Genomic DNA, 21,584 nt, shown 5'->3' on the forward strand with positions numbered 1-21,584 from the left:
CATTTAGCTCAAAAATTGAATCATTCAGATTTCTTTACATGCCCGATACCAGATGCCAGTTATCATAAACAGTCTATTTATTTCTATATCTTATTAATTATGACCAGGAGAATGTTTCTTATGATTAATTAAACACTCAAAAAAAGGGTCTAACTTTCAAAATCTATCATAGCCTTGGTCAGGTAGCACATAGCACAGAGACAGAAGTATAGCCATGACATTAGTTTGTTTTCTTTTTATTTAAAGACTAATGCAGAGAATCAGATTTTACAGGGCCATATCATAACCAAAAGAAACAAAACATTTACAGAAGATTCACCAGTTCATCTACATCCACCAGAACCTTTTGTCAGTATCATTGAACTGCCAGCATGAACTGTATGTAGGTTTGTGAGCTTGTTTGCGTTTTGTGTTTGTTCTTTGATGTCCATATGTATACAGTGTCATTCTTATCTCTCCTACCCTAGTCAACTTTTGTGCTTTAGAAAATTATTTTTTTTTTACATTTCAGTGAAAATCAGAACATATTTTGTTTGATAAAAATACAAGAAAAACTCCAGTAGGTATCTAGGAATAACCAAAGACTCAATGTTGAACAGCAAGTGCTGCTGAGAACTGCATCGAACAATGAAATCAATGACTGATGTGCCTACCGATGTGATATTTACATGTATGCTCTGCCTATGAGTGTAAGGGTAAAGGTTGGAAGCTCATGATTGCACTGTGCCTCATATATCACATTCTCTCTGGAGCATTACCTAGACAGACCACGTTCAAAAAGATTTGGAAATGATCCTTTGTTTCATTCTGCTTGGAGTAGAACTCGGGGCTTTACAAACTTGAAACAAAACTCACTGTTGCTTCCTGTAATATCACTGAGCTTTGGAAAGCAAAAGATGAACAAAATGATCTATTTAGTAAAGTAACATTTTCACCCGCCTCCATTTTTAGAATGACAAATAAGCTCAAGAACTTAACAGAAATGTTATTAACAAGGTTACGGTTTTGCTCCTGGTTTTCCAGTTCAATCACTTTATTGCATGTCTCTGGAGAAAAAGTGCAATCAACAATGAAAGCCATTTTCCCTTCAACCACTGACAAATCCAAAGCGCAAACAAAAGAGATAATCCACTGTTTTCTTTGATGTCACCCTGTATAGCCATGGTTGGAGAAAAAAAAGAAGAAAAAATGCTAATGGGTGCACAGCTGATATAAAAGCTAAGCTTTTTTCCTTTTTTTGTAGTAATAGCTTGTAAATCTGAAGCACAATGGTCAGGGAAAGAAGGTCAGTGATGTGGTTGAAAGCTGTCCTTGCATAGCACGAAGCTGACTACATAAATGTAATGTTATTGTTCTAAATGTGCAAAATGCATAACAATAGGTTGATAATACAAACAATATTCATCATCATCTTAGCTAATATCTTCATTGATAGAATCAAATACTATATGCATTAAGTATTTTACATATGTATATATATATATAGATTTTCTTTATGATATTAAACATACATACAATAGTTTAGAATTCAAATATCTTTATACAACTCTTCACCCTGAACTTTGCAGTTCCATGACCCTCTGCTTGTAGGTTAAGTGGCTGTGAACAGTAGACTGCTTGCATATGCTTGTAAAGATGTCTGCTATAAGGGGATAGATTCCATATTGGTTATGATGATAATGCAAATAATAACAATAGCAACAGCAACCAATCTCTTTTTGATTCCCTCTGGTAGTGGCATGATCTTTTCACCTTAGTGCACAAGTACACAGAGAATTCTGCACAGTTCTAATTTGCCCTTTGGCCTGTTTAGTGCCCTGTAAAATATATTCAGCAAAAGACATTGAATCAGTAATATGACGCAATGCACCAGCACTCTTGATTCTTCATCAAACACAGTTTGAGTGCGAGCCAAAGGCTTTAGAACCCAGCATGGACACACAATGCGATGCCTGTTTTCTTTAACAAAATCTAAATAGAATAAATTTCCAAGTACAGCATACAGATGAAACTACAAGTAGAGAGGGGTCAGTGTAAAGCTACAATGGATATCAACTCCAGACTGAGTGTCAGGTTCAGGTCCTAAGAAAAGCCCTTGCTAATTAATATTGCTACATTAACATAATTTAAATTGGACTGTTCAGAAACCTTAACATGCCACGTCAGAGAAGGAGCATTTCCCTAAAGAGTGTGTGTTTTTTAAAGAAATGAAGGTAGCAAGCAATTTTCAATACAAAAACAAAAGCATTCTTGTCACACTGGCGTTAATTTCTGTTGGTTTTTCTCGGAAGAGGGATTGACATCATGCTACAAAAATAGATTCATCTTTGTCACTATCGTAGAACTACAAGACAATTCCTCTGTGTGAAACACAGCACTGGCTAAAGTAAGCTTACAATGCCACTTCACCTAAATGTCTCCTTTCTCTTTTGTCCCTTTCTGTCTCTGTCCCTGTCTCTCGCTGTTGCACACCAACAAGCAGCAACAAATGAGTCCTAACGGGCATGTGATACTGAAGGCAGTGTAGCTGGTACTTTCTGAGTGTTATGTCTCAATATTTAACTGAATGGGGATGGGGTTGAATATGGTAAAAATGGTCAGGGGACACAGTGGGATGGAAAATACAGATGTGCCGTCAATCGCCAAAGTAACAGCCTTCACAGCTTCAACTCTGAAAATGGAAAAGGCACTTCTCCCTCTCAATGTGCCCCTGCCCCTTTTTTTCAATTGATGCTAACAGAACTTTCCTACCAATGGTGTTTCTGACAAAGGCCCCACCATAAGTAGTCAAAAGCCCCAAAAAACAAAAACAAAATTACATAGGTAATGAGTGTTTTATTTCTAAATCTAATGCACTCCATGATTTGTGATATTTTTTTTTTTTACATTCTTATTCGTAACTAGCCAATGTCAGTTTACCACTGATTTTGTTGTTGATGTTGTTGCCGTCAATGTGTACACAAGCACACAGTTTAATCCAATGTAAAAGCAGCTTTGAATGGAACATTAACTTGGTGAAAAACAGTCACTTAAGCATGAATTAGACCAGTATATACTCTTTTTTTGTAGAAAGTATCATAAAGAGGAAACAAAAACAAATTAATCCAAAAAAGTTTTTTCTCTCCATGTGTACAATTACCCTTTAGTTACACTTTGCAAAGCCTAAACATAATACTGACATCTGTAACACCTGATATTTACAATGCTGTGAAAATAACTTACTATATTTTTTTCAATGTTGATCACAACCATGATTGAATCTTTGTATCTTTTGATCTCTAAATAAATGGTGTGTCCACTGAGACATGTTTTATTGCTATTGCAGAAATCCTAACATATTATGGAGAATGGTATAATTAGGCTCATAAAACATCTACAAACAATGGAAGATATTTGGAAAGAGACTGACTGTAGCATTTTGCTGCTGATGTCAAATAAACCAAGCCAACAGTCAATGATGAGTTGTATTTTGAATAAATAAATACAAATTATAAGATGTCCTGTCCATGCATATACACAAATGCCCACTGTATCTGTGATTCCATGTTTAAATGAAGTAGAATCAAATAAAAGGTAACAAATAAATCAACAAAAACAAGTTTGGGCTATGTGCAGTTGTAGAATAGCATTCTCTTGGCTATATATTTAAAGTAGCATTTTCCTAGTAGCATCATCCCAGACCTGAACAACACTCTTTCAAAAGTTTGTATTGTTTTCGTTTTTTTTTTTTTCCTATATTTTGTTTTTTCAAAATCTTCAAAATTTTGTTCAACATAGAAGCAATGCAACAACTGGGAATTGGAAACCAGCATGGACACCATGTTGTCTGAAAATAAACACTGTTTATAGGAATAAGAAAATGAAATAATTACAGGTATAGTTTAAAAGGAATGAAAAACTTGATTAGTGTGGATTGGCCCCCTGCAATTTGGGCTTCTTATTCAAGTAGGTCGCCCAGTAGACCAAGTTAAAGGTTCCAAAGAGCAGAGGGAAGGCTATTCTGGCAATCCTGTCTATCTTGCTCACACTGTTAAAGGTCTTCTTGGCCTCTGGAGGCTTGGGCTTTGGCTCCTCCTTAGGCTCAGTTGGGGGTGGTGGGGCGCTTTTAGCGATAGTAGCCAATCCAGGGTCCCTGGCAATATTGGGGGCGAAGGCTGTAGCAGTGGCAGCTGGGTAGGCCGTAGTGTTGTTCTTCTTAAGGAGAGATTCCTTCTTTTTCTTTTGCTGATTTGTTAGTCGGAGAAAGGCAAAAGGATAAAGAGTTCATTTTTTGTGAGATGCAATACTGCGCACACTGCTATTGTATCCTTTCCCAAACTACCACTATTCACTGTTGCATGCAAAACCCTGGTGAATCAAACTGGGTTTAAACAGGTATTTAATTGGGAAATATTAATTGCTCTCATTGGCATATATCCAAATGAAAGCTTTAATGTCAGAAATATATCATATATATAATCAGCATTGGGCCTTTTTAAAAATACCCAGAGACTGCAGCGTATGTTGTTGCTAACTGCAGCACAGAGACAAGTAGAGCAGAAAAGCACAAGCTGAACACTAAACTATTAATGTTCATGTCATGTTACTCAAATTGCATTTTCTATTAGATGAGCCGCTGACAATAATTAAATGTTCCCTGCTTGATGCAGTTCCATCAGCAGTTAAGTGATGTGCTGGTGCAAATAAAATAAATAAATAAACATTTTAATGTTCATATTTTGTTTGTTTGGGTTTTTAAAAAACATTAGAGGACGGTAACATGGTAAGGTTTTCCTATGTACTGATACCAGTGGTAATGCTTTTAAAAAAATGTTTTTATTATAATAAAAGCACACTTTAAATAAGTAAGACCATTTTTAAAAAGGTGTCAAATACCTTCTCTGGCACCACACTTTTTCCATCCCAAGCGTAACCCCTCTTGGTGAAGTAGTTGACTGTTGCAAACTCAATGAGGGCTGAGAAGACAAAGGCATAGCAGACAGCAATGAACCAATCCATAGCTGTGGCATAGGCCACTTTAGGGAGAGAGTTCCTGGCACTGATACTCAGTGTGGTCATGGTCAGGACAGTTGTCACTCCTGCAGACAGACACACAGAGAACATAGACATAAAATCTCATGTTGTTGATCATTATCATAAATAGATTAAAACAAAAAGTGTGCACATTTTATCAACATTGTATAATGAGATGCTTTGTTCACGAAGCATTTTGATGTTATAACTTTATTCAAATAAGAAAAAATAAACATTTTAATTATAATAAAGAGTAGCAGAAGTAACATGAACATGATTTTTTTCAAGCTGCTACAATAGCTTTTCAAGCTGCTTAAATACATGTGTTAATTTAAAATGCCCCACACTAAAAAGTGTCCCAGTGTTTCAGCTACTGAAAATCAAATTGCTAGTCTACACCCCGAACAAATGAAAGCTGCGAAGAGAATAGATGGAGAAGAAGAGGAACTGGAGCACAGCATTTCAAGCAGTGAGAGGCATATCACACAAGCAGTTACTGCAGATGTTAACAAACTAAATAACATTAACCCAAGCAGCAAATAATCCACCAATTTGGTCTGGAATATCATGCAGAACAGCTGGAGTGTGAAAGAAGACCCTCTCCGATACAGAGAGATCTTTATGTAAATATATGTGCATATACTAATCCTTTGTAAGCTTAAAAAAATCAACTTTCTGTAAATTGTTATGCCATACAGGGATAAGTAATCATCAGTAATATCAGTCATGCAAACAGTTTTCATCAATATAGAGTAGACAGGCATCTATATAACGTTTTCCAATCATATTAAGCACTTAACGTGTTTCTACAGTACAAGTCATGTTTACCCATTCACACACAGTTTCATAAAGCATTTTATTCTGTGCAGTTTAAGCACTTTTTATCTCACACACACACACACACACACACACACACAAGCCCGTTCAGCTATCTTAGTGAAGACCTTCATTGACATAACGGTTTCCCTAGCCCAGGGGTCGGCAACCTGCGGCTCCGGAGCCGCATGCGGCTCTTTAGTCCTTAAAGTGCGGCTCCGCGTGGTTTGGGAAAAGTATTTAGCTTAAGTGTATTTTATTTATGTTAGTTCTTTTTTTAACTAGTAGTTCTAAATTGGAAGACTATTGTGATATTGAAATATAAAAATAAAATTATATTCTATTATTTTTTCATCGCTCAAAATAAGCGTCACACTCGCGGAAGCCGGTGTACCCGCCGAAACGCCGTGCATTTATCGAGACTTTCAACCCCAGGTAGGCCATTTATGGATCTTCGGATCCACATTATATCAGCAGCTATTCTCCTCCGTGAACTATGTTAAAAACAAACACCGCTCACGCCTCACAGATGACAGCTTACAGTCCTGCGTAAAGATGAAAGTGACTTCGTACAGCCCTGATTTGCAGACGCTGTGCGCAGAGGTTCAGGAGCAGACGTTCCATTGTAAACATATCACGGCAGACCCGACAATGTTTGCATGAACACGCTTTTCACACACGGTTGCTGTACGCATACAGCCGGCTGTAGCTTTTCAGCTCACAGCCCGACACATACCAACACAACAGCATAGATAGCACAGACGTTGAGGCGTGATAGCGGGTGCCGCTCAGGTGCGTCCTCCTCCCCTGCAGCGGCGCAGCAGACCACGCCCCGCCACACACATTAACCAGGTAAAATACATATTTGGGCAGAATTTTGCAAATATCTGTTTTTCATCTTTTAGCAGCATAGTGCTTTTTTCCAATTATATTTTTAAAAGCCAGGCCAAGGCTCCAAAAGCCCAAAGGCGATATAAGGGTGGCGGCTCACAACAGTTTTTGCTTGCTACATGGATCATTTTAGTTCAGCTGGGTGTCTTTCCTTTTGTTATATTTCTTTAAGAGTTCAAATGTGTTAATTACATAAATAAAATGTAATTTTCTCTGTAGCACTTCATGGATTTCATAAGCAACACACCTTAGTTGTTCACGCAAAGCATAAAGGTAAAAAACAATATATACAGTGTTATCTTTATTTTAGATGTCAAAAAGTATTTGCGGCTCCAAGTGTTTTCTTTTGCGTGGAAACCGGGTCCAAATGGCTCTTTGGGTGTTAAAGGTTGCTGACCCCTGCCCTAGCCCCATACCCTAACCATAACCATTAAAAATGAATGCCTAACCCTAACCCTTACCCTAAACCATAACCATAACCTTTTTGAGCCTCAAAAAGGCCATCAAACTTGTGAGGACTGGTGAGTGTGTCCTCACAAGTGACTGTTGGTTCTCACAAGTATAATAGAATGCAGATTTCGGTCCTCACAAAGATAGCTAGACAGGAACAGACACACACACTCCTCAACAAGATCTTTTACAAATCGGTTAAAGAGTAAAGACTAGCTGCCATTTAACATCACGGCTTTCATTACTGTTTTTGTTGTTTTCCTTTAAATTAGAAATACACAAAAAATAAAACACTACTACACTTCACATTATATCATATAATATATGATATATGATTATATCACATAATATAGAGAATCTATATTAAAACAAAAACAATCTCAATCAGCTAACCTAAAAAAAGATGTCCAACTAGTTTCAAATGATTAATACTGAGTTAAACATCTTTCTAAAACAAGCTTAAAAAGCTGACTAAAACTACCATTTACCGTAATCCAATTATATACTGCACACTGCTCTTATTCATGTGTCCACCATCTCCAAGAAGCAAAAGCAGCTGTACTGAGATTAAAAGTTACGGTTTCCCTTTATAATTCTGAATTCTTTTTTTTTTTGCTTCCTCCTCATTTGTGGTGAAGTGTTAAGTGATGATTCACAGACTCCCCGTCCTCCCACTCTCTTTTCACAAGCCTTTACCATTGCTGACTGGGTGCTGTGACATGGACCATAAAGAATGATTATTATGTTATCATTACTCATAGCCAAATAAACGACTGGTCCTCAGCCATGAGCAAACAATGCACCTTAAATGGGTTTGCTGCATCTGCATACTAGGAACACAACGTGCATGGTCATACATTTTTTTGTGCTTATTATGTCTCTAAGGGGAATAACAACTAAGTAGGTCAAAGTTATTTATTGTGAAGTCATTTATTGTTGAAATGTACTGCTTCTCGTGGATGGCATAATTGCACTTGGCATAAGCACAAGCTGAACAAACAAACAAAAACGAACAAAAACAAAAACAAATGACAGCTTCAGATGAAAGCGGCTATATTCAATTCCTGTTTGGTATAAGGATAAAACACAGCCACCCACACAAGTGATGCTCACAGATGAAGAGTTGCTACATGAAGACTAAATGCTGCTACAGTTAGATACATGCAATGAAAACGAGGGCTAGAAAAGCACATTTTATGCCTTGTTAAGAGTATTAATGCAGATATTTAGGAATCTATGCGTGACCATGTTCTGCACTGTACCAGATGCTAAGCAGGCTATGCAGTGGTGCTGAATTATGGTTAAGGGAATACACGGCAAATGGTGCTATGAAGACACCAAATTTTCCATTGGCTCTGGCTGCTCAGAATTTCTTCTCCACTGACCTCACTCACCATGTGCGCCACAACTGCATTACATTAACGTTTGCCTTCACTCTCCCATAGTTTGTGTTTTGTCCTTGTCTCTCTATGCTCTCGTTTTTTCTTTTCACTTTGCCTTTACCCTCCAACTGGTCGCAGCAGATGGCTGCCCCTCCCCGAGCTTCGTTCTGCGGGAGGTTTCTTCATGTTAGAAAGGAGTTCATCCTTCCTCCTGTCAACAAGTGCTTGCTCAAAGGGGATTGTCTTTACTTTAGAACAACATGTGTGCTGAGGACTGTTGTCTTGCTTCTCTCTGTTAATGCTTTTTGCAGATGTGGTCTATTTTCTTTTAGAATTCGCTGGTAAAATTCAACATGCTTTAGTCCATGAATGGTGATAAATCTTTGTGTCTAAACAAAACCCTTTTCATTTAAACCAGCAAGTTTTATTTTGGTCTCATCAATCGGTTTTACTTTCTTTAGGAAACTGCAGATGGGCAGCACTTTTCATTTTTGGAGGACTGTGGCTTTGTCATTGTGCTCTTTTGATGGTGGGGTGATAAACATTAGTCACTGTGAAAGAAACCTTTAGTTGCTTAGAAGCTACCCTGGGTTCCTTTGTGCCATCCCAAACTTTTGTCCACTTTGCTTTTGTAGGAAACTTTGTTAGTTGACCTTTCCTGAGATAGAAAACAATGCTCTTAAATGTCCTCGATTTATACACAGTCTGACTCATTTAGCATTCCAAACCCTTTAACATGGTTTAATACCCCTTTCCAGTCTGATGAGCAAGAACAACCTTTTCCTCAAAAATCTAATTTGTTAATGGAGTGATTTACTTCCTCAAATGTGTTCTGAGAAGCAGACTTTGGTAGTTCCTGATAAAAACAAAAAACAAACAAGGTACACACTCACATCCATTAATGGAAAGCACCTGTATCTAATTTCCCCTTCAATTATACAATTAATCCTAGATTTTTTTTCCTTTTCATAGATATAAAATATTGGATCATTTTTCTTAACTAACTAAAGAACAAAGGCCAAATTTACTAAGTGTGACAAATTAGCTGCCACAGTTACCAATGGGAGCGGAAAGCTCTTCGAGCAATCTGATTAATATACACTAATTCATAAACTACGACAGCCAAATGATTTCATCCTATCAAAAACAATGCAAATTAGCTAACCAACTAACCAAAATAATACTGTGTAAGCACAGGTTTTTATGCAAGTGTTTCTCTTGGTCAATAGCGAGACAATCCAGAACAATGAGATGTACTGTAGCCGAAGGAGGCTTTATATGATTTAAAGGGTTACTCTTCTTCTGTCAGAAGGGAACTATGTGAAGGCATGTAGACTGAGACAGGCATTCTTTGGATAAAGCGTTCAACTAAGGTTACGCACAGAACCTATCCAGAGGAGGGTTATTATTACATTATTATTACATTAATACTATTATATTGTGTTATTTAATTATTGTGTTGTGTTACAATGATGTTATAATAACAAACATTATTTACTGCCCATTCCTGACTCACATGGGTGTTAATGAAATTATTGTTTCTGTACCACGAGCATAAATGCATGCATCACTCTTGTTTATTGCATTTTTTTTCTTCTGTGAGAAGATATTTTTAGAGACTGTATTACATTTTGTAACTTCCAGATATTAATCTAACACACTTCTGATCTAAGTTCTGCTAATAGCTGCATATGCAACTGTGATATGTAACAGATCTGAAATTGCAGATGTTTTCATTATATAGCAATTTCTGTGTATAAATCTTACTAAAAGCCTAAAACCATCATACTATAAAAAGTAACTTGGCTACCTGGAAATGAAGACAAATCCTTGTATGTTTGCTGTACTGAGATTTTCCTCCAGTCCAGTTAAGTTCTTCTCTTTCTCATGAAAATATACAAAATATTACTGAGGAAGACAAATTTGTAGGGCTAGGCTCTAAAGATTTGGGGTTTGAGGACTCAGTGAAGAGCTACAGAGCCAAAGCTTTAGCACCACGTGCACAGCTTTGAGCCATCCACCCGCGCCAATAACAAACTCGTTCTGACAACCTCTACCCCCCTCTCATTTGAAATATATGAGCACTTCCAGAGGCAACTATCATGACTATGTCTGTTGCAAAACAAGACATTCTATTTTTCGGTATAGTGCAGTAAACTGCATATTGCAAGCTTTGGTTAATCATGTGATTCATTCAAATACTCTCCTCCCCAACCAGAAGGAGGTGAAAATTGTTAGAAAATCTGGCCCAGTGTGTAATATTTTTGTCTAATTTGTTCAATTGATTTTTTTAAATGTACTTTAAGGACCTGTGTGGTACAGTGTTTTAGGTCATATTTAAGTTAAAATATTCCGATTTTTCAACAGTTCACAAACTACATCCTGCATATGAAGAATATTTATTTAGAAATATACTGAATACAGCAGCAAAAATAAAAAAATAAATGAATACATATATATGTATATATATGTATATATATGTATATATATGTATATATATATATATATATATATATATATATATATATATTTGGGAAGAGATTGGTAGGTGGAAGAAATGGGTGACAACAAAGTGGTGTCAATTTGTCAGATACTTTGTTTGCCTGTAAATCAGTTAATTTTGTGGGGGAGGATGAAGACAGCACCACTGGGTATTACACAAGCCTTCACAAAAGCACCCTGATGCTGGTATCATATATACTATGTTTGGTAAGCACCGTTGTCATGGAAACAAGTCTTCTAACTCCTCCAATGTCTTATTACCACAAGAGAAAAGAGGAGAAAGGAAAATAAAAACATTTTGCTTTTAAAACATGAAATATTCCATTGATTTGAACATTAAGTGATGTTCTGTTTGATTGCACACAAACTACTGCATAAACTAATTGCAGGTGTATCACTGCTTTTAATCAACTGCACACAAGTCTAAAGGTGTGTGTGTGTGTGTGCATTTGTGTGTGTGTGTTTTTTTTTTGTTTGGTTGTTTTTTTTTTGTCGGTGTGTGCATGTCAGGGACATGGCCGATAAGGTGTGTTTCTTAAACTCTAGTAAGAACAATTTCCCTTTGTGCCTGTTAAGCAACAGGGCAACTTGGAATCATTTAGAGCCCTAGCATTTTGATTCATTAGAACATGTCTCCAGAGCTAGTTTTAAATGACTCTCTTTGACATGTTGTAACTAATAGACTTGAGGCTTTGAAGGCTGTTAATGAACAAAGTCACTGATCTGGAAAGTTCTAACTGGATTAATAGTGGTGTAACTCAGTTCTTGAGAGTTTCTTCCACTCAATTTAACTCAGTGTGAACAAGCACAAGCTTTTTTTATATGATACAAATATTCTAACAAGGTTTTCTGTCTTATTTTTTAAATATTAACATATGTATAGAGGTTAATGGTTACTAACTTCAAAAGTATATTTTTATTTCTTTGGGAAATGCGAGCCAAAAAATGTTAACTTGGTTAAACACAGGGTAGAAAAATAACAGAAAATCGATTTAAGGCTTATTAGAGTAATCAGCCTAATAGAAATTGTTGTCGGCAAAAGAAATTAACTTGAACTCAAGGTCAAAACATTTTTCAGTAAGGTTCAAAGTTGATTGTTCTGTTCTATATTTAGCCCTTCACTGACAACCCTTAAATGACAGACTTCAAATAATCTGGCAAATCTTACATGAGTAAGAAAAATATACTGTTTAGCCACCACATTGAAGCCAAGCCACAAATCTTTGTTCAGGAGTGAGCCTTCAGCAAAATGTCCCTGGTTCCAGTTAGAATGTTTTCTACAGGCAACCTGTCACACATGACATTCAAAACGCTGCAAGAGGTCAAAAGTACTTTATGAACTGAGTTGTGTGTTTACTTTAAGAATATGCAAACTTTTTGTGTAACTTAAACCTTGTGTCTAACTGGGTGATTGAAAATATGACCAACTTACTTATGCATAAACAACATCAACACTCAATTCTCGTTTCACTTGTATAGTTCATCAAACTTTGTTTATGCTGAAGTCTTAAAAGGCTGTTATAACATGTTTAGTGTAACATCCTAATAATGACCTTTCTAAAATGTTTCTGGACTCTCTATAGTGTGGCAGGATGCCATCATTTAATTCTACAACTATTTTGCATGCAACCACAGGTCTGTGACATTAGAGATAAAAAGCCGACTGAGGTTAGACGAGGCCTATTACTACATTTACTACCAGCCATCTCATTACAAACCCTAAAAGGCATAATAACAAATAGCTGAAAGTAGTAAACTGATGAATTATGTGAGTAAAGAATTTGAAAATGAAACATATGAAATGCATTGGTTTAAATTTTTCCTGTTAAATTGTCATTGTGAAATCACAATTTAAATCACTATATTATATTAGGAAATATAACAAGTGGTTTTTAATTTTAACAGTTTTCTTATGCTTGTGGGAGGACAAAGATGACCAGTTTGACTGCATGCTTGTGTATTAAAGAGTAAATTCATATGTTTGCTGTGTGTGGAGTTGTCAAAGAACTTTTTAAAAAAATAATTTCCTCAAACATTCCCCAGTGCAAAGCTGTCTTTGCTGGATGTCTATCAACACCCCCGCTGTGCAGCAGCTATTTATTTATTCATGCCTTATCAATAACTGAAACCCTTGGGAAGCCACACTTGCACACAATACCTCCAGCATTATTACATCACCTCTGACTGACATATAATGAAGAAATAAACGGACACGTTGATGGGCAGATGAGTTAAATAACTCTGCCAACACTATAGATGTGAGATTTGTAACACACAGACAGGCAGCTTCGGAGACACATAGTGCTTACACTGTTGTTAGCTACTAATTAGAAATTGATGAGTACCCAATTTCTTCACATATCGCAAACAAACACATTTTCACACAAATGCATGAGCGCACATGTGCGAACTCCAGTATACACCACCCACTCACATACAAGGTGTTATTCCCTGATGAACAGATACCTCAAACATCATCATGGGAAAACCCATAAATACCCAGCCAATCGCTCTTAAAACAGAGATGGAAGAAAGGGAGCTTATCTTCTGAGCCCTGCTGTCCCTGACAGCTTAGAAACAGAAAAACGGAGCGGGAGAGGGAGGTGGGATGTAAGAGAGAGCTCAAATCAGAGCCATCAGTGGCTGTTTCCTTTTGGTTTTCATTTGGACTAAATAAATAAATTGCCAACAGTTTTCCACTACACTGAACTAGCTATAAACTAATCAGCCTCTTAATCGGTACAGTGATAAATAAGATAACTCTACCCACTGCTGTGTTTTTAAATTGCCTATTCATCTACAGGGCAGGCTTTAGGAAAAAAGATTTAGTGCAGAAACTGTGCTTCATAGTCACATAATGTAATTTAAACAGGGTTTTCAGTGTTCAATTTGTTTTTGTTAATACTGTTTCTTTGTCAGCTGTGCACAACTGTGTGGCAACATCAACCTGATCACATCTGTAGCAATAACAAAACACAGTACTACAGTAGCTGTTTCTGAGATGAAAATGAGGAAAAACCAAGGTATAAATAAATATCTGTGGCAGGATGACTAAATAGAATTTGCATGGTTTAGTAATTTGTTCAATATTAATAGCATTATTTTTATTCCTAGATCTCTGTTCATGGATAAAATTTACAGAGCCATATTTGGGTATAGCCGGACTGACAGAGCGACTGTGCTTACGCAATATTGTGGAGCTTTTATGTACAGTATATAAAGGTGCATTTGTTTGCATCATTACTATATTGCAAAATATTATTTTGCTTTTGAAAATTAATTTATGATAAAGATTTCATTAATGACCTAATGTGAACTTGAGTCATGCTTCTTCCTGCCTCTCACAGGGAATCTTCCAAATAATACTTCTCATAAATCTCCTTATTTACCAGAGAAGCGTGCAGCCACATTTATAATGTCTGACACAAATAGAATGACAAGGCATTAAACTCATTTAATTCCTATTAACCCACATGGATGTGGTACATTTTGCAAAAATACTTTTTGTCCATCCATCCATGAAGTTGGTATAATTGAAAATACAAAATATAGTGAGCTAGTGTGGCTCTGATTATCATTTTGGTTGATCACACGACCAACCCCCCCCCCCCAAAAAAAAGGCACTGACTATGATGAGTTTTTTTTAATGGTTTCATTGTTTTTATTAGTAGTCCTAATAAGGTAAATCACTACATGTTTGCCATGAAATCAAACTCGTTCCTTATTTGAAATATTACATCAGATCTACTAAACCCAGCAATGGAAGTTTCAGTAAGTAATTAGAAAACAGAAATAGATTAAAAATATCAGACCTACTATAATATTTCAGTTTCTTCTAAATAATGAGGCACATTCCTGAAAGGAAGCTAAAATTACTGTATATAAAGACAAGAGATTTGGGTTTAAGTGCCACGGGTTTTCTTTCAAATCTGTGAAAGTTGTACACAGCATGTCAAGGTGAATTTATACATGGAGGAGACCTTCAACAAACAGGAACAGAGGTGCCCAAACACTTTTTTCCTAGTCTGCAGCAAACATCCAGAGCACTGACACATGTGATGTCTCATAACGTATCACATAAAATTATTGGTTGATATCACTAGATGTACATTATGCATTTCCATGTGTATGTGTGGAAAGCTATGGATGTAATTATAGTAATCAAGCATTTTTATTTTCACCATTATTGAGAGTCTTTGAAAATGAAAACCAGCTAAAATGCCCATAAAATAAGTAAATAACAAGAAAAAAGGAATGAAAATGACAAAGATTTAAGGAAATGTGGGTTACTTGCAATATGTTAGACATATATTTTGGCAGCAGATGTGATATTTAAAGTGTTTATACACTTTGGAACAACAAAGCCTGTCTTATCCCTCTATGATGCCAAGTACCTTCCTAATGATGTTGTCTTTTGCATAAAGTAAGCATATATACTGCACACAAGCAATAAAAAAAGCCACTGTGGTGTGGCACTCATTCTACCCTACGGTTATAATAGCGCAGAACATGTGTACAATGGTCTGAAAGATCATATAAATGTTTGACTTTGATGATAGTTAAAGGATTAAGATGGAAATGAAAGATATCGATTGTCTTTATAATGCTTCATTAATGATGATACTGACATTACTAACCTCTTTCAAGAACAGGCTCATTCATCTGCTGATGCATATTAATCATATGAATGGCCATCCTAATGTGCTGGGACACTGTGTTGCTCTCTGTCATGCTCATGCTACATACATGTAATCCCATGAAGCACAACCAGTATTGAGGGACACATACACACACACACACACGCCCTAGATAGTTGATTGAATCTAATCTAGGCCATCCTCATCCCCCCCTTAACACGTGACAAGCACCTCAGGTAGCAAGCTGTGGCATACACATACACACACCCACACATACAAACACACACATACATATACACACACGAAGAAACTCACAGCTCACACAAACGGACTCCAAAACATTGCAGGGAGAGTAGAAAAACCTGCTGGAGACTGCAGAGCTGCAAATCTGGTGTCTGTATAATGATTCCGGGAAAGCTCTTTAAGTAGTGGGCCAGGGGAGACACTGACATTCATGAGAAGAAGATGAAGAGAGAAAGAGGGAGTGAAGGAGAATAAAGAAAAAAGAAGAAGAAAGTGTGGAGGGTGAGGTAACTCAAGGACATTCTGCCTGCTGCTGTGCTTTGCTGCTACAGAGCATGCTGCAGACTAGCAAGAGCTTTCCTTGTGGGCTGTATTATGTAAGACCTTAGTGTGACAGACAGATACACTCTACATACACACCATCAGACACACACAAACACACATTCACATATAAACACACACACACTCAGACCAATGTGCACGTGTAGACTCACATTCTCACATGCACTGATGTACACAAGCAGGCACAAACACGCAGTAGCTGTAGTCAAACATTCTAAGCACGTAAATCGAAATTCACACTGAGCTTAAAATTCTACTGCAGTTTGCCACAAGTGATTAACGCTCTTTTTGCCTTAGTAAAAAACAAAACAGAATAGAACAGTATGGATGTACTGAACAGAGACAATAAAATGTCTGGTATATCTCACGTATTTTAAAATATGTTTTTGACATAGCCATCTTAGCCTTCAGTTAAAAAGGCCTACAGGCTATTTATCAACCATCTGGCAACCACCGGTCACAAGGGGAAAACGTGTATTCCCTGGCCAGCTGGTGAGTGATTGCGGGAGGTTACTGGCTGATACTGGGTGAAGTCAGTCAGAAAAACTAATGCACTAAAACTCCTTTCGATTGCTTTGATTATAACCACATTCGGTCACCCAGAGTTTGCATGAAAGACACCAACTTGTCCGCAAACACTTGCCACTTGAAAAGGTGTGATACACACTGGAAAACTGGAACATTTTATTTCAGAGTTGTGTCTTACCACTGCAACCTACAGATTTCAAAAGACTTTTGGTTTGTGTAGCATTTTTCACAGTTTCGCTATTGCTTAGCCAGTAGTTTGCTACTGTTTTGCAGCTGTGTCAGCATCTGCCATGCAAACTGTTATCAAAGCATTCACAAAGAGGCTTTTCAGTGCAGCACTGTATACCTCATGAAGTTTTAGTAATGTCACAGCAACTGCTAGCAACTTCCAGCAATAACTCACAACCAGTCTAAGAATACCCATTTTTCCCTCGAAAACTGTGGTTACTAGATGGCCAGTTGTTGTTGTTTATTTATTATTATTAGAGGGGAATTGTGAGAAAATTGCTTGTCATGACTATAAGGTTTCCCGGCAATCCGACACCACACCCCCCGAAAAAGTAGCTTGCAGCTCGCCTTTTTTTACATTTCTGTTTATGCACAAACAAATGAGACACACATTTTAATTAGTGAATTTTAGAGGCTATGTCTTTTTTTACAAAAATATTGAGCATAGCCAGGATGACTCCCCCCCCCCATTTATTTCCATTTATATATTTCTAAAATAGTGAAATAGTAGTTTATGGAAATATTTTTTTTTCCTAAATCAGAGAATAATAAAACGAAACAAAGCAAAAAATCAAACCATCATTAAGCAACAGCTTTTTAGAAACAACTTAAACTCAAGCTTGTGTTATAAATCTGAAAAATGTTGTTCACACGCTTTTCTGTGAATGTATTGAGGCAAAAATCAAAATGCCAGATGTAGTACTGCAGAATAAAACAATATTATGTTGAGTGTGTTTTTGGACTTAATTTGAATAAACAATGCAGATGGCATTACTTTATAAAAAAAAAAAAAAGCAAAGCATTTCTTAAGCGATATATTATTCATTAAATGAACATGGTTTGAAGTATTCATCAATAGTAAGTATTCTTCATTAAATAAATGTGTAAATTAAAAAAAGGTATTGTAAAAAATGCAATTGAAAATAATTTCATATCAGTGTGTCTAAGAGTCATGTGTTGGCTTTAAACCGTTTTTGTTGTATTCTTTTTTATTATTGTTTTTAATATATTAATTATTGTTATTATAGATTTAAGCAATTAGTTGATTTGTGGCCTAGCTTTTGTGTGACTACCTAATGTATCATTTGATTATCTTCCAGACTACCTAATGTATCATTTGATTATCTTCCAGACTTTTCAAGAGCAGTTTTGAAAACTTCTGACGATGGGCTCTAGCCAAAGATGTTTTGAAGAGAAAAAAGAAAAAAAAAACAACTCACCAAAGACAGTCCTGGCAGGGACAGATTCTCTGTTGAGCCAGAAAGACACTTGGGAGAGGATAACTGTCATGATGCAGGGTAGGTATGTCTGGATCACAAAGTAACCAATTTTCCTCTTCAGGTGGAAGTGGGTTGTCATCACAACATATTCTCCTGTTGTCCACAGACAGAAAGCATTGAACATTTACAATCATTAAAAAAAACTTTACTTATGGATAGTAGATTGAAGTACCTAGCCATGGTTTTTATCAACACAGAAAGAGCTTTTATGATGCATTTAGTTCTTTTGATATGGAGCAATGCAATTTGGTATCTCTTTAACACTAATTGCCATATTCTAAAGTAACCTTGTGATGGAAACAGTGTTGTCTTTACGTTCCTTTATGTTTTCACAGAAAGCCAAGAGTATTCCCTAGGATATAAGCATAGATTCTTAGACAATTACCTGAGAGGATTGACCTGAAGATGCAGAAATCAATTAAAAGCTATCTAGTAATGTACACAATGATTTAAGTTTTGGAGAAAAAGTTAAGATTTTAGCTGTTAAATTGGGGAAATAACAGTCTGTTTTTATTGTGTATTTTTCACGAGCGTTAACACCACTGCTTTGGCTTACTTCTTAAGACTGAGACTGACCATAGGTGGCCAGGCCAATCACACGTAGTGATCTACAAATTAAGCTAGAGACCTGGTTCCCATTTTGTTAGCAAATTAGCTAGCGTTGATAAGGTAGAAAATAGTTCTGGTAAAACAAATAAACAAACAAAAAACAAACAAATCACTACAAGATTGAAAAGCAATCAGTTTTAATGATAGCAAATAACAGTGAGTTGATGAGCCTGGCAGTGCATCTTACTCCTGTCTCTCTGTATCTGTCTACCCTTAGCTTCACCGAGCTAGGTTACATATGTTTCCAGGCAATATTTCCAGCCTGGAAACATCTTTTTATTTTCATTTATTTTGTTTTGTTGTCTGACAAATGTCAAAGCAAGTAAAGCTATTTGTTAAATTTCATGAAGAGCATTATTTATACACTGTGGTCATATGTACATGTACAAAATCGAGCCTAGCATTAGTTTGGCCACGCCTGACCCAACATGGAGTCAAACTTATCTCAATCTCAGCAGATCAACTAATATCATCTTCACATCAGCTTTTCCAGTTTTCCACATACAGTGGTGTGAAAAAGTGTTCCTGATTTTCAGTTTTTTTGTATGTTTGTCACATTTAAATGTTTTAAATCTTCAAACTAATTTAAATATTAAACAAAGATAACACAATTAAACATACATCATAAAAATGCCATTTTTAAATGATGATTTCATTGATTAAGTTATCCAAACCTACAGGGCCCTGTGTGAAAAAGTGATTGCCCCCCTCCCCACCCCCGTTAGAGCATAGATTAACTATGGTTTGGAATTTTTCTTTCAATTTCTCAAAAAGGTTACAAAGCCATTTTTTAAGCTTTGGGATTCCAGCGAATCACAGTGAGAGCCATTATCCACATATGGCAGAAACGTGGAACAGTGGTGTACTTTGCCAGGAGTGGCAAGCCAACCAAAATTATCGCAAGAGTACAGCAAGGACTCAACCAAGAAGTCACAAAAGACCCCAGAACAACATCCAAAGAACTGCAGGACTCACTTGCCTCAGTTAAAGTTAATGTTCATGATTCCACCATAAGAAATAGACAGGGCAAAAATGGCCTGCATGGCAGAGTTCCAAGATGAAAACCACTGCTGAGCAAAAGGAACATTAGAACATCATCAGCAGAACAATGATTCCAAACAGCAAGTCAAGCTCTTACTGGCTTAAGAAAAACAAAATGAAGACTTTGGAGTGGCCTGGTCAAAGTCCTGACCTGAATCCGATTGAGATGCTGTGGCGTGACCTTAAAAAGGCGGTTCATGCTTGAAAACCCTCCAGTGTGGCTGAATTACAACAAATTTGCAAAGATGCTCCACAGCGCTGTAAAATACTCATTGCCAGTTTATAGCAAAAACTTGATTGCAGTTGTTACTGCTAAGGGTGGCCCAAACCAGGAATTGGGTTTAGGGAACAATCACTTTTTCACACAAAGCCATGCAGGTTTTGATTTTTTTTTCCCCCTTAATAATAAACACCTTCATTTAGAAACTGTATTTTTGTTTACTTGTGTTATCTTTGTCTAATATTTAAATTTATTTGATGATCTGAAACAAACAAGTGTGACAAACATAAAAAAATAGGAAATCAGGAAGGGGGCAAACACTTTTTCACACCACTGTACATGAACATGGAAGGTGGGGAATAGTGCTCTCTACCTTTTTGCTTTGTGTTCAAGAAAAGAGCCATGGCATAAATAATGGCGGATGGAGAGAATTGTCTTGTTTTGACAAAAGTGGTCCTGACTGGAATAAACCTGATTCTACAGTGATTATATAGTCTCTATCACTACTAGACATCAGACACTAAAAAGGACCGTATCTCTAATACAGTTTATTCTGTATTGACAAAATATTCAAACTTATTGATAAAGCTATTAAAATTAGAGCGTGGACTTTAGACTTTATTTATTATTCTCAATTGCAGTTACTAATGTGAATGCCCCGTGAACACTGGGTGTTTTCACATCTCTGGTTTTTAACTCTGCCTAAATCAGGTTCATTTTCTTCCTTGCTACAACTCATTTGGGCTGGTGGGAGCAAAGTTAATGTGCTTGGTTGTAGCCCAAAACAACCACATCGAGGTGCTTAAAATGATGTGGTCTAGGTTTGGTAACAAAATAAACTATTTGCTTGTGGTGTGAACATGATCAGACTTTCAAACCTGCAACATGATACTGTAAATGATGACTATAAAATCTCCTTTTCTGCTCAGTCGTCTGACTTCATAAACATCTTATAGTATAGTACAGAGCAAGATAGGATTTTCATGTTTCTTTCAAGTAAATTTGGCATTTTCCTAGAATAGTTTTATCTAGCTCAGATAGTTTACGTTGTCATGAAAACATATTAACACTGTTGTTGTCTCATGTTAAAGTACATAGCAGTGACTAGAACACAACGCCCCCTTCCCTTTCTTGTTCCCTCTTCAGATACAGGTGAACAATAAGTTATCACAAGGTTAAGTGATGGATTTTTCTTTGTTTTTTTTCTGTGAAAATAAACCACCAATTGGAATATGCTCCAAATGAACAAACTCATCAACAAATTTGTACCAGCAAAACAAGTACAAGATTGAAATAGCTCATAGAATCTGTCTATGTGCTATAAATGCTTTCTGTATTTTGCCCTTCTGCTTCTGTTCAGTTTTTCTCTCTTTTTTTTCTTTTTTTGTGCTTGAGATTTATT

At 36.5% G+C, this 21,584-nt stretch overlaps 1 protein-coding gene across 4 annotated transcripts in view; it reads right to left on the reverse strand.

Moving 5' to 3' along the window:
- Nucleotides 1-220: 220 nt before the first annotated feature.
- The window catches only part of gabra1 (gamma-aminobutyric acid type A receptor subunit alpha1), a 38,165-nt gene continuing 16,801 nt past the window's right edge, over nt 221-21,584 (reverse strand). For all 4 annotated transcript variants that reach the window (XM_084940681.1, XM_084940678.1, XM_084940679.1 and 1 more), the window contains 3 exons: nt 18,253-18,405; nt 4,876-5,078; nt 221-4,224 (listed from right to left, as the gene is read on the reverse strand). In XM_084940681.1, the coding sequence (XP_084796807.1) occupies nt 3,904-4,224; nt 4,876-5,078; nt 18,253-18,405 (677 nt within the window). In that variant the 3' untranslated portion in view covers nt 221-3,903. The remainder of the gene's footprint in view (nt 4,225-4,875; nt 5,079-18,252; nt 18,406-21,584) is intronic.

Source organism: Perissodus microlepis, chromosome 10, assembly GCF_051167445.1.
Source record: "Perissodus microlepis isolate ML-2025 ecotype Zambia chromosome 10, ASM5116744v1, whole genome shotgun sequence".
In the NCBI taxonomy this organism is placed as follows: domain Eukaryota; kingdom Metazoa; phylum Chordata; class Actinopteri; order Cichliformes; family Cichlidae; genus Perissodus; species Perissodus microlepis.